The sequence below is a fragment of the Amblyraja radiata genome, chromosome 27, assembly GCF_010909765.2.
Source record: "Amblyraja radiata isolate CabotCenter1 chromosome 27, sAmbRad1.1.pri, whole genome shotgun sequence".
Taxonomy (NCBI): Eukaryota; Metazoa; Chordata; class Chondrichthyes; order Rajiformes; family Rajidae; genus Amblyraja; species Amblyraja radiata.
The window spans coordinates 11,101,786-11,116,732 of NC_045982.1; the positions used below are offsets into that span (position 1 = coordinate 11,101,786).

Genomic DNA, 14,947 nt, shown 5'->3' on the forward strand with positions numbered 1-14,947 from the left:
ATTTTGGTTTCACCATGTAGTAATGACAGCAGTGTTTATTTTGCTCTATTTGGCTGATCATCCACAATCAGTACCCCGTTCCTGCCTTCTCACCATATACCTTGACTCCGCTATCTTTGAGAGCTCTATCTAACTCTCTCTTGAAAGCATCCAGAGAATTGGCCTCCACTGCTTACTGAGGCAGAGAATTCCACAGATTCACAATTCTCTGGGCGAACATTTTTTTCATCATCTCCGTTCTACCCCTTATTCTTATTCTGTGGCCCCTAGTTCTGGACTCCCCCAACATCGGGAACATGTTTCCTGCCACTAGCGTGTCCAATCCCTTAATAGTCTTATATGTTTCAATAAGATCCTCTCTCATCCTTCTAAATTCCAGAGTGTATAAGCCTAGTCCCTCCATTCTCTCAACCTATGACAGTCCCGCAATCCCGGGAATTAACCTCATGAACCTACGCTGCACTACCTCATTAGCAAGAATGTCCTTCCTCAAATTTGGAGACCAAAACTGCACTCAATACTCCAGGTGTGGTCTCCAGGGCCCTGTGCAACTGCAGAAGGACCTCTTTGCTCCTATAATCAACTCCTTGTTCTGAAGGCCAACATGCCACTAGCTTTCTTCACTGCCTGCTGTACCTGCATGCTTACTTTCAGTGACTGATGAACAAGGACCCCCAGATCTTGTTGTACTTCCCCTTTTCCCAACTTGACACCATTCAGATAATAATCTGCATTCCTGCTTTTGCCACCAAAGTGGATAACCTCACATTTATCCACATTAAACTGCATCTGCCTTGCGATACCCCACTAGTCACTGCCTGCCATTTTGAGAGCGACCCGTGAATCCCTACTCTTTGTTTCCTGTCTGCCAACCAATTTTCTATCCATGTCAGTACCCTATCCCCAATACCATGTGCTCTAATCTCCTATGTGGAACCTTATCAAATGCTTTCTGAAAGTCCTGGTACACTACATCCACTGGCTCTCCCCTGTCCATTTTCCTAGTTACATCCTCAAAAAATTCCAGAAGATTAGTCAAGCATGAATTCCCCATCGTAAATCCATGCTGGCTCGGACCGATCCTGTTACTGCTATCCAAATGGCCACTATTTCATCTTTTATAATTGACTCCAGCATCTTCCCCACCACCGATGTCAGGCTTAACTGGTCTATAATTCCCTGGTTTCTCTCTCTCGCCTTTCTTAAAAAGTGAGATAACATTAGCTGCCCTCCAATCCACAGGGACTGATCCTGAATCTATAGAACATCTTGGCTAGCTTACCTTTGTACCTCATATTTTCTCCCTGTATTGCCTTTTTAGTGATCTTCTGTTGTTCTTTAAAAGTTTCCCAATCCTCTGACTTCCCACTCATCTTTGCTATGTTATACTTCGCTTTTATTTTTATTCTGTCCTTGACATCCCTTATCAGCCACGGTCGCCCCTTACTCACCATAGAATCTTTCTTCCTCTATGGAATGAACTGATCCTGAACCATCTGTATTATTCCCAGAAATACATTGTTGTTCCACTGTCATCTCTGCTAGGGTATCTTTCCAGTCAACTTTGGCCAGCTCCTCCCTCATGGCTCCATAGTCCCCTTTGTTCAACTGTAATACTGACACTTCTGATTTTCCCTTCTTCCTCTCAGATTGTAGATTAAAACATACCATATTATGGTCACTACCTCCTAATGACTTCTTTACCTCGAGTTCCCTTATCAAATCCGGTTCATTACACAACACTAAATCCAGAATTGCCTTCTCCCTGATAGGCTCCAGTACAAGCTGCTCTAAGAATCCATCTAGGAGGCATTCCACTAACTCCCTTTCTTGGGGTCCAGTACCAACCTGATTTTCGCAGTCTACCTGCATGTTGAAATCTCCCATTACAACCGTAGCATTACCTTTGCGACATGCCAATTTTAACTCTTGATTCAACAACTCTTGACCCAATATCCAGGCTACTGTTTGGGGGCCTGTAGATAACTCCCATTAGGATCGTTTTACCCTTACAATTCCTCAGTTCAATCCATACTGACTCTACATCTCCTGATTCTATGTCACCCGTCGCAACGGACTGGATTTCATTCTTCACCAACTGAGCTATCCTACCCACTCTGCCCACCTGTCTGTCTTTTCGATAGGACATATACCCTAGAATATTCAGTTCCCAGCCCTGGTCCACTTGCATCCATGTCTCTGTAATTCCCACAACATCATCCTTGCCAACTTCTAACCGAGCCTTAAGCTCATCCACAATTTCATATACTTCGTGCATTCATATATAATACTTTAAATCCATTACTCCCCTCACCTTTCACATCGATTCCTATTTCACTGGGCCATACTTTCCTATCCCTTCCTGAGCTTTCTGCCCCGTTAATTCTGGTGTTTTTCTTAACTTTTCTTATATTTGCTTTCCCTTTAACTCCATCCTTATATCTCCAGTTTGTCTCCTCCCCCCCCAGTATTTAGTTTGAACCCACCCATGTAGCAGTGGCAAACCTGCCTGCCAGTATGCTGGTCCCCTCCCCCCCAATCAAGATGTAACGCTTTCCTTTTGTGCAATTCACCCTAACCCCAAAACAGATTCCCGTGGTCTAAGAATCTAAATCCCTGCTTCCCGCACCAGCTCTTCAACCACACGTTCAGATCATCTATCTCCCTGTTCGTGCCCTCACCAACACGAGGAACTGGAAGCAAACCGGAGATAACCACCCTGGAGGTCCTGCTTTTCAGCCTTCTTCCGAGTTCTCTGAAGCCACGGCTGACAGTAAGACCCGGCGTGGAACATGGCCGAATGGAAGACTCGGTGCGGAGCGTGACCAAACCGAAGACCGAATGGAAGACCACGCTCGGAGGACCCGGAGTTTGCGAAATGGAAGGAGGGAACCAGCAAAGCCACCGCTGCTTACTCCCCAAATATCAGAGACCGGGAGCATGGAGCAGGCGACGATCAAGGATGTGATGGGAGAAGATAGAGGCCGGTAGGAGAGGAGAGGGCTCCGGGGTCTGGCCCACCGCACCCCTGAGGTCGGCTCCCCTTGGGAATTAATCATTATTCGCCGCGAGTCGGCGGAAGACTCCCAGGATGCGCCACAAAGCTGAAGACCAGCGGGCCGCCGAGAACAAAGAAGGGCACAGAGGGGAGCTGCCCAGAGCAAAGAAAGACCCGGTGAGGGGCCGCCTTGAGCAACCCAGCCTAAAACAAACATGGAACCGGCAGGGGGCCGCTGAGAGAGACCCGGCTGGGGGCCGCCAAGAACAAAGTGGGACCTGGCGTGGGGTTGCCTTGAACTAATAGGGACCCGGCGGTGGGCTACCAAGAACTAAGAGGGACTCGTCAAGAGTCAAGTTATATAAGTATACTAGACCAAGTGAAGACCAGTTGGGTCTGTTCCCCTAACGTGCGGTTGTGGGGGGGGGGGAGGCGGCATGCAGCGTCACACACACTGCACCCCTCCCCCGCACTCACGCTAATTACCCCCTATTGATATTATATTAATATTATTAATTTGCTCCTTTTACCCCATAAACACCCTATCTACTGATGCATAGCCCCCAACTTGCAGTCACACCTAGAGGGGGGGGGGGTGGGGGTAGAGAGTGAGGGCAGAGACAGAGACAGAGACAGAGACACACACAGAGGGGCAAGAGGGAGAGGGGGGTGGAGAGGAAGATAAGAGGGAGGGTGGGTGAGGGGGGAAAGGTGGGGGAGGAGAGAGAGAGGGTGAGAGTGAGGAGGAGAGAGAGGGGGTGCTGAGAGGGAGGTAAGGGGAGAGGTGGGGAGCAGGGAGGGGGAGTAGGGGGAGGGAAGAGGGTAGGGGGTGTGGAGGGGAGGAGGTTTAGGGGAGGGTGGGGGAGGGGATGGAGGGGAGAGAGAGAGGGGGGAGGAGAGAGGGGAGGGGGGAAAGGGGGAGAGAGGGTGTGCTGAGAGGGGAGGTGGGGAGCAGGGAGGGGGAGGGAGGGTGGAGGGAAGGGGTAGGGGTGTGGAGAGGAGGGGGGTTTAGGGGAGGAATGGTGGGGGAGGGGGGGGGAGAAAAAGAGGGGAGAGAGAGGGGGGGGAGGAGAGGGGGGGGGAGGAGAGAGGGGGGAGAGGAGAGGGGGGGAGAGGGGGGGGGGGGGAGAGGAGGGGGGGGGGGGAGGGGGGGGGGGGGAGGGGAGAGGGGGGGGAGAGGAGAGGGGGGGGGGAGGAGAGGGGGGGGGGGAGGAGAGGGAGGGGGGAGAGGGAGGGGGGAGGAGAGGGGGGGAGGAGAGGAGGGGGGGGGGAGGAGAGGGGGGGGGGGAGGAGAGGGGAGGGAGGGGAGAACCTAAAAAACATTTTAGAACCAAAAAAGACACATTCTGCAAGCACTGTAGAACCAAAAGAGACACTTTTTGCAAATATTTTAGAACCAATAGACACTTTTTGCAAACATTTTAGAACCAATAGACACATTCTGCAAGCGTTTTAGAACCACTAAGGACACTTACATTTGAGTAACATGTGTTCAGTATTATTCACAGCTCAGAGAAACGTGACCCTCTGCCTTCCTCCATCTTGAAGGGACTTGGAGGCACACCACTTCCTGGGTTTATAGTCCCGCCCCCCTGCCGCCAGCAGCGGCAGCAGAGAGAATGGGGAATTTTGTAAAAACATTAATATCTCTGTCATTTTTCATCGACGGGAAAAATCCTCGGCACACATACGGCGGAGGGGGGCTCTGAGCAAGGTGGCCAATAATGACAGCCATTGGTGGCGGCGTCCTCTCGGAAACCGCAGCACAGATGGCCAAAACCGGTCAAGAACAGACTTTTAGTAATATAGATATCCCATACTTAAATGAGTGTAGCATCAATATAATTAACAGCATTCGCAATCAATGCTTTTTTGGTCTCCATCCATGCCAGGAAACTCTATGCAGTACAAGTATGACAATTTACATGAAGTCATTTAAGTTTGTTTTTATGGTATCTCCTAGATCTTTCATCTTTACTATTAGAAAGGAGCCACCCAAGTATGGGATGGATTTGATAAAATTATGGTTGAGCTGTAGACAAGGCAGACAAAATTGCAGGAAAGAATTATTTACTTTCACTAATTACAGTATTTAGCAAACGCCAGTAGACATAATCATTTCTTGTGGGGTAAAACCAATTTACAGGGCGCAAATAATTTTTATACCTTTAAAATTATACCTTTAAAACATTTTATCCAAACTGCTTTCATAAATGACTATTCTGTGTTTTGACATTTTCCAAGTAGACTTTTCAGTTCTCTCCTTATTGTTAATACAGCAGTCTTCTTGAAATGTATCTATTGAATTCTCAAACACTCCTTGAAGAAGTTCATTCCAATCTTTGCTGTGCATTTGTTTTACACCCTCTTTTTCACAGAGTATCAAGTCCATTACAATGCCATGATTGATGACTGGAAAAAATAAATAAAGGATAATAGTTTTCATCAATGGTTTAGCATTCAACATTTAGCATCCCAGCCCCTACCAGTCACCAGATTGTGTCATTTAATTGTGATGCCAGCTTGCTGAGAGACTGCAGATACTGAAATCTTGAGCAAAAAACAAAGTGATGGAGAAACTCAATGAGTCAGACAACATCTGTAGAAGAATGGATAGACGATGTTTCAGGTTGGAAATCTTATTCAGACTGATAGAGTAGGGGAAAGAAAGTTGGAAAAGCGAGGTGGGGGTGGGGCAACAGCAGGCAAGTGATAGGTGGATACTGGGAGGGAGGGTGACTGGCAGCTAATGTCAAAGGCCAAAGGTGAAAAACAGACAGATTGGAGAAATGTAAATCTGGAGGGAAGGATATATGTGGGTGGGGAAAAGAGGGAAATGAAAGAGAAATGAGGGATAAGGGGATGGAGGGGTGGGAGATGAGTGTACAGAGGCAGAGAAAGAGGCAGGGTAACTGGTGAGATGGTGGAAGAAACATATGCATATGATGGTGGGAAGGAGTGGGGACTAGGGAGGTATTACTCAAAATTGGAGAATTCAATGTTCATACCGTTGGGTTGTCGGCTAATCAAGTGGAATATGCGGTGCTGTGTTTCTAGTTTGTGGGTGGCCTCACTCTGGCAGCGGAAGAGGCCAAGGACAAAAAGGTCCGTAAGGGAAGGGAAGTTAAAAGGCTCGCACACGGGCACACCGGCAGTCCATGATGGACATAGTGTTCAGCAAAACAACTGCCTAGCTCATGCTTGATCTTGCGATGTAAAGGAGGCCACGTTGGAAGCTTGACTCTCCAGGGAAATGGCTGCAAGCTCTTCCAAGCCCTGCATTTGAGGTCCAGTACATCTGTGAGGTCATTAAATGCTCTGCACAGCTTTGCTCATTCATTCTATCAGCTCCTGGTGTCATTCAAACACTCTGGGTCAATATTCCTGATGAAGTTTGTTCGTGAAAGGAAAAATATCCGTGTTGAAATACTGTTTCTGAATGCATTCCTTGGTTATTGTGTAATCCAGTTATGTTTGCACTTCGGAAAAGAAGATGAAAAACTCTTTGTGGTAACTCCGTAATTATTGGAAAGTCGTCTGCTTTAAAACTATACAACGGTTCAGCTCTCACTGCCCTTTGAGCCCTTTGAGGAAGAGAGTTCAAGAGAATCATGACACTCTGAGGGGGGAGGGGGGGGGGGGGGGATATTGCTATCTATAGTCTTGAAACAAAGTACCCAAGGACTTGTTCTTAATTTCTTATGTCTCTATTTCTCTGCTCTAACTCCATTTAGAAATGTGCAGATGACACCACTATAGTAGGCTAGATATCGAATAATGACGAGACGGAGTACAAGAATGAGATGGAGAGCATAGCAACATGGTGTCAACCCAACACCCTTTCTCAATGTTAGAAAGATGAAGGAGCTAATTCTTAACTTCAGAAAATGAGGTGCTGAACAACCCCCAGTCTGTATCAAAGGTGCTGAAATAGATATGGTTAAGGGCTCCAGTTTTCTAGGCGTAAATATCACCTTCAATTTCACATTGAACCTTTAGCCAAGAAAAGGCTCGGTGGGGGAGGGCCACAGTCTAGGGTCCTTCCGCTGCTGGACATGGGGGGCACGGTATGGTGGAGACGCCCCTCAAATTAAATTAAGGGAAGGTATCCCACGCCAGGGGGCCACATGAGTGGCACCGGCGGGGGACATTTTTGTGGAATTTAAAAGACATAAACTGTATTGAACAATCTCTATAGCCTACTGAAATGTCGGATGGAATTTTCGCACTGTGCACACATTGTATATATTTATTACTTGGTGGAATTTAACAAATGTTAAAAAATTGTGCGGAAAAAATTTTGTATAGTCTCGGCGAAAATGTCGGATTAATTTTTTGTTCGAATTGTATATATTTATCAATTGAATAAAGTCTATTTTGAAATAAAAAATAACCCATACTGGTACTTCCTCTGAAGACCAAGGAAGTTCAGCATCTCATAGGTTCATAAGTAATAGGAGAAGAATTAGGCCATTCGGCCATCAAGTCCACTCCGCCATTCAATAATGGCTGATCTATCTCTCCCTTTCAACCCCATTCTCCTGCCTTCTTCCCATAACCCCTGACACCCATACTAATCAAGAATCTATCTTTATCTTAAAAATATCCATTGATTTGGCCTCCACAGACTTCTTTGGCAATGAATTCCACAGATTCACCACCTTCTGATTAAAGAAATTCCTCCTCATCACCGTCCTAAATGAATGTACTTTAATTCTGAGGTTATGACCTCTGGTGCTAGACTCTCCCACTAATGGAAACATCCTCCACATCCACTCTATCCAAGCCTTTCATTATTCGATAAATTTCAATGTAATGGCTTGATTGACTGGATAGCATACAAAGTTTTGTTGCTGTATCTCAGTACACGTGGCAGTAATAAACCAAGAGCAATAATTCACCTAGATTTCACATGCGTGAGCCCTTATTTTTAAGCAGTGATGCATGATTCTAGATTCCTCCACAAAAACGATTCTTCCACAACACAATCGTGGCACAGCAGTAGAGTTGCTGCCTTACAGCGCCAGAGACCGGGATTGATCCTGACTACGGGTACTACCTGTACGGAGTTTGTACGTTCTCCCTGTGACCGCGTGGGTTTTCTCTGGGTGCTTTGGTTTCCTCCTACACTCCAAAAGATATACAGGTTTGTAGGTTAATTGGCTTTGGTAGAAATTGTAAATTGTCCCTAGTGTATTGGATAGTGCTGGTGTATGGGGTGATCACAGGTCAGCGCAGACTCGGTGGGCCAAAGGGCCTGCTTCCACACTGAATCTCTAAAGTAAAGTAAACTGGAAACACAGCTACCCTATTAAATCTCCAGGATCCTGTGTGTGTGAATCAAGTTCACTCTTGGTCTTTTTAAACTCCAGCTGACCTAAGCTTAGCTAACTCAAACTCACTATAAGGGTCCTGCCAATTCTAGCTATTTATCGAGTAAACTTTCCATGAATTACTTCCAACACATTTATATTGTTCTTAAAGGAGAATGTGCAGTGTTCAAGCTGTGGTCTCAATGTATTCAGTTCCTCTCACAGTAAGCAATAACATTCTGTAAACTTGTCTAATTACTTGCTGTGCTTGCTTATAAGCCTCTTGCAAATCATATGCTATAATACCTTGATCCCCTTGCATCTATACACACTGAATGATTGCACAAATTAGTTCATATGTTTTGTTCATATGCTTGCGGCACTGGCCGCTCACATTGCCGCCACTCTCTACGACGCCTCTATCACAGCTTGCAACCACCAGCCCACTCTCTATGCCACCCAAGCTGCGCCAGCTGCTGCAGCTACCTTAACTGCTGCAGCCACCGCCACCACCGCGGCCGCTCCTACCGCCACTGCACACCTACCACTAGCGGGCCATGACCAATGACTCTGCCGACCCTCACCTCCCACCTATCTGCCAGCAAGCCCGGGCCATCAACTCACCTGCATTACAGGCCCAGTTCCGGAACAAGAGTATGAAGAAGGGTTCAGACCCAAAACGTCACCTATCCATGTTCTCCAGAGAAGTGGCCTGACATGCCGAGTTATTTCAGCACTTTTGTCCTTTTGTGTGTTAACCAGCAACTGCTGTTGTTTGTTTCTACAATATTTTGGAGGTGGGCAAATAGACACCTTAGACACATGGCTATGTAGAGAAGGGAGCGTTATGGATAATAAGCAGATAGATGAGATTAGTGTACCTTCGCATTATGTTTGGCACAGACGGTACTTTTCTATTTTTTATGTTCTAAGCACACATTTGCAATGGGAGCACATTTTAACTGATATGATCGACTCTAAATATTCAAACACCTTTGTGCAGACAAGGTCATTCAGATTGCTTATCTAAAAGCCTTTGGGCACAAGACCAGGCATCTAACCCGTGTCTCCTTGATGTCCTATAGTTCTGCTCTCACTCTCTCTCCCTCCATATGGAACAATGATAGAGTTCTCCTGGCCCTCACCTTTCACCCCACCAGCCTCCACATCCAACACATCATTCTTCAACATTTCTGTCACCTCCAACGTGGTCCCACCACCAGTAACATCTTCCCGTCTGCACCACTCTCCGCCTTCCGCAGAGATCGCTCCCACTGCGACACCTTGGTTCACTTATCCCTTCCCACCCATACCATCTCCTGCCCCGGTACTTGCCCCTGCAAGAGATGTACCACCTGTCCCTATACTTTGTCCCATCCAGGTGAGGCAGAGGTTCATGTGTACCACCTCTAACCACATCTACTGCATCTGATGTTCCATATGTAGCCTCCTGTACATCCCCGAGACCAAGTGTAGATTCGGCAACAGTTATGCCGAACACTTGCACTCAGTCCGCCAAGGCCTACTGGATCTCCCAGTTGTTAATTTTAAATCCACCTCCCATTCCCACACTGACCTTTCTGTCCTGGGCCTCCTCCATTGCCAGAGTGAGGCCACAAGCAAACTGGAGGAACCGCACCTCATATTCCATTTGGGTACCTTGCAACCCAATGGTATGAACATTCAATTCTCTAATTTCCACACCACGTGTACCACCTGGACTTGCATTGCTTCTCCCCTTCTCATCCCCTTCCTCCTACATTACTTCCTTTAGCTTCACAATTGGCAATTCTTCAATCCTTGTGATCTCTGACCTTTGTCCAACCATCTGCCTATCAAAACCCTCCTCATCTGTATTCACCTATTACCCACCACGCTTTGTCCTGCCCATCTTCTCTTCCAGCTTTCCACCTCCCCCCCCCCCCCCCCCCCCCAATCAGTCTGAAGAAGGGTCTCGACCCAAAACGTCACCTATCCATGTTCTCCAAAGATGCTGCCTGACTCGCTGAGTTACTCTCGCATTTGGTGCCTTTTTTGGTAAACCAGCATCTGCAATTCTGTATTTCTACAGACATCTCAGTACTGTGAGGGGTGGTTCTGTGAATACAGAAACACGCCAAGTATCAATTGACAAAACAAATATGACCATGTGTTAAGTTTGATAACTTTTTTGATTTTCATTATAGGATCAATTGCAATTGTTTTTTCTTTTTAATCGGTATGTTCTATAATTATCTTTTAAGCGTTTCCCTTTTTCATCTTTTAGAACGGAGAGGTGTCTGTCTTTGAAGTGACCATCCGCTTTGTCGGTGGACTGCTATCGGCGTTTTACTTGACAGGTGATGAGGTGAGAACCTTCATGATGCAATTACTTAATTCTGTTCTGTGCAATATCTTGGGGTGATTTCCAGTGCTTAAAATATTAAATTATTAAATTATATATTTTTTACAAATGATTCCAGTGCTTAAATAGTACGTTGAAAAGTATGTGGACCTGAGGAAATTGAATGCTGCTCTTTGTACTGAGCAGACCACAAAACGAGGGAGTAAAAATTATACCACAGCTACACAAAAGACCACATACTAATCAATTTAAACGATTCACTTCAGCCAACATTCCTTATTTCTTTCTATTCAAATCACTTATTTAAAGCTGTTTTCATATCCAAGTTTTTTAATCTTGCATGCCGTTTGCTAAATTCTGTCCTATTGTTATCAGTGCTTCCTAAGGGATCTTTCACTTTTAAATCATTTATTAAAGCTGTCTAACTAAGCACTGCCAGATCCAAAATATTCTGTTCCCTGGTTGGCTCATGATGAAGCTATCCATAATGTGCTCTACGAGTTCATTCTTGTCACGGCCCTTTTCAATTAGATTAACCCATTATTTTTTTTGATTTACACTTAATTTCCTGGTTTATGCTGTCGGCTGGGAGTCGATTAGTTGTCTGTGCGGCACTATCTGATAGGAATTATATTCATAGTGTCCTAGAGAACTTCAAACATTAATCTTTTTGTGGCAATATTTCTGTTGATACTAATATTAACACTTGGATGATGGAGCTGCTAGAACTGATTAGGCAGTAGTCAGTCCAGTAGTCATCAGTACTTCACTCACTCTGTAACAACCCAGACTGGGTGATCAAACCCGCGGTAGTCTGGCGCGCTGATCTCTACAAGGCTGAGGCCACCTGCCAACTGTCAGACACCTCCTCCTACTTATCCTTGGACCATGACCCCACAGACGAGCATCAGGCCACTATCTCTAGCACCATCACTGACACTCAACTCTGGCTCCTTGCCCTACCAAGCCTCCAACCTCATTGTTCCCCAACCTCGCACGGCCCGATTTTACCTTCTCCCTAAAATCCACAAACCTGATTGTCCTGGCAGACCCATTGTTTCTGCCTGTGCTTGTCCTACCGAACTTATTTCCACATACCTCGACTCCATCCTATCCCCCCTGGTTAAATCCCTCCCTACCTATGTTCAAGACACCTCACACGCTTTTCGTCGACTCCAGGAGTTCCATTTTCTAGGCCCCCATTCCCTCATCTTCACCATGGATGTCCAGCCACTCTGCACCTCTATCCCCCATCAGGAGGGTCTCAAAGCCCTCAGTTTCTTCCTCGACCGGAGAAGCAACCAATCCCCGTCTACTGATACTCTCCTCCGCCTAGCGGAGCTTGAACTTACCCTTAATAACTTTTCGTTGGACTCCTCCCATTTCCTCCAAATACAAGGCGTAGCTATGGGCACGCGCATGGGCGCTAGCTATGCCTGCCTCAGTGGCCCTATCCCCGAACTCTACCTCCACAACATCACCGACTGCATTGGTGCTACATCCTGCATCCACACACAACTCACTGACTTCATCCATTTCACCACTAACTTTCATCCGGCACTCAAATACACCTGGACCATTTCCGACATTTCCCTACCATTTCTTGACCTCACTATCTCCATCGCAGGGGATAGACACCTGACCGACATCCACTATAAATCCACTTGCTCCCATGGCTATCTGGACTACACTTCTTCTCACCCTGCTTCCTGTAAGGACTCCATCCCCTACTCCCAATTCCTCCGTCTACGCCGCATCTGCACCCAGGATGAGGTGTTCTACACCAGGGTATCGGAGATGTCCTCATTCTTCAGGGAACGGGGGTTCCCCTCCTCGACCATAGATGAGGCTCTCACCAGGGTCTCTTCTATTCCCCGTGACTCTACTCTCACTCCCCATCCCCCCACTTGTTACAAGGGCAGAGTCCCCCTTGTTCTCACCTTCCACCCTACCAGCCGTCACGTACCACAGATAATCCTCCGTCATTTTCGCCACCTCCAACGTGACCCCACCATTTGCCACATCTTCCCATCTCCTCTCCTGTATGCTTTCCGCAGAGGTCACTCCCTCCGTAACTCCCTGGTCAATTCGGCCCCTCCCAGCCAAACCACCCCCTCTCCGGGCACTTTCCCTTGCAACCGCAAGAAATGCTACACTTGTCGCTTTACCTCCCCCCTTGACTCCATTCAAGGACCCAAGCAGTCCTTTCAGGTGCCGCAGAGGTTCACCTGCACCTCCTCCAACATCATCTATTGCATTCGCTGCTCGAGATGTCAGCTGCTCTACATCGGTGAGACCAAGCGTAGGCTTGGCGATCTCTTCGCCAAACACCTCAGCTCAGTTCGCAATAACTAACCTGATCTCCCGGTGGCTCAGCACTTCAACTCCGCCTCCCATTCCGAATCCGGCCTTTCTGTCCTCGGCCTCCTCCATGGCCAGAGTGGGGACCACCGTAAATTGGAGGAGCAAAACCTCATATTTTGCTTGGGCAGTTTGCACCCCAGCGGTATGAACATTGACTTCTCTAATTTCAGGAAGTCCTTACTTTCTCCTCCCCTTCTCAGCTCTCCCTCAGCCCACTGGCTCCACCTCTTCCTTTCTTCTTCCCGCCCCCCCACCCTCACATCAGTCTGAAGAAGGGTTTTGGCCCGAAACGTTGCCTATTTCCTTCGCTCCATAGATGCTGCCTCACCCGCTGAGTTTCTCCAGCACTTTTGTCTGCAGTCATCTGTACTTGTCACGATAGGGACATCTATGCAGTCCTTTGTTCAGATAATGATGTAATCTAACAGGTGTTAGAACATGGCCTGTTGCTGTGAAGTCTTGATGTTTGGCTCTGACAAAACAGGATGTTGGTTAAAATGGGACTGTCCTCCAAACATTTGTCAGGAAATGACCCCACCAGCGATAACTTTCCTCACTATTTCCTTGCTGATTACACATTACCAGAGTTTTGTGTTGCTTCCCATCCTGGCGTTGAATTCACCTAGGAGTTTTGAATTATCTTTCTCTGGGATCAGACCAGGACCCCTTCCCTGTAGTGTTAGTTTTGCAATGGAGGAACCAAAGAGTCGTAAAGTATTCACTAGATCTTCAGAGGAAGTATATGAGATGCCAGGCTACCTCATTCATGGTGGTGCTGTTCATTCTCTTGCACTTTGCTCCTTTAAAAGAAGGTTCCTTAAACTAGTTATTTATTGATATCATAGCATCTGAGTTCCTAATTTATGCTAGGAGAACGATATTCAAGTATATCACTCTTTAGATAGTCCACGAAGGTACAGATGTTGCAGGTCCCAAACTTTATGTTGTTAATTGGAACTTGACTATGTGAGTTTCTTTTACCACATGGATTTGACAGGGCAAGATCCTGATTCAGTGACAGTTGGGATCAAAACAACTGGAGAACATGCTGTACTGTATGTTTTTAAGACCAGCTTTTTGGTAGACACATGGATAGTTGTCCCGGGCAGGGAAACATTCCTTGTCTTGGCACTTCCTTGAGATCAAGGATGATTTTCCTTAACTCCAGTGTTATGGATTCCGAGGTGATTCATGAGACCAGGTTTTCTTAAACTTTTTTGTCTGTCCACATGGTCATATTATTCCTTGATAGAGTTTGGAATTGAGCATTCATTATGCAAGTGTGATGCCAGGAATGCAAACTAATGTGACAAATAAACTTGACGACTTGACTTGACTGACTAGTACCCACTGCTTCACTCATTTGCTCATTAAATTGCTCATTAAATTGTTCATTACTGTCCAGAATTGAAGAATGAGCACATGTCTATCAGGTAACAAGATGGTTAATGCAATATTCAAAATAGTGTGCCACAGAATTGAAAAAACATTATTTGTGCATCCTACAAAAATGCTTCATACTCATTCTTTTCATTCTAATTCCATTTATTATATCCTTTCTATTGCAGTTATTCAAGACGAAGGCAATTGAATTAGGAGAGAAGCTATTGCCAGCTTTTAATAGTCCTACAGGCATTCCCTGGGCCTTGATAAATCTCCGCAGGTAAAATGTACTGATTCAAGTTGCATGTGGTCAGGATGAATTAGATTCATTAAATAATGTTTACAGTAATTATATTTTCTCTAAAAGGCACACAAAGTTTATTTTCCCTTGAAATAATAAGTGTCTGGAAATATCAGAAATTTGTTGTCGGGAATTTCGAGAATTATAAGGACGATGAGTAGGTTATAATTTGGTAAACCCTGGAGCTCACATACTGGGGAGCATGATGGCAAAAATGGCCAAAAATGTAGTCAGAATAGCTAAAG

General features: G+C 46.1%; 1 protein-coding gene across 1 annotated transcript in view; it reads left to right on the forward strand.

Moving 5' to 3' along the window:
• The window catches only part of LOC116988426 (mannosyl-oligosaccharide 1,2-alpha-mannosidase IA-like), a 78,138-nt gene that overhangs the window by 30,148 nt on the left and 33,043 nt on the right, over positions 1-14,947 (forward strand). Inside the window, exons 4-5 of the mRNA XM_033045109.1 lie at positions 10,577-10,657; positions 14,587-14,681. Coding sequence (XP_032901000.1) covers positions 10,577-10,657; positions 14,587-14,681 — 176 coding nt within the window. The remainder of the gene's footprint in view (positions 1-10,576; positions 10,658-14,586; positions 14,682-14,947) is intronic.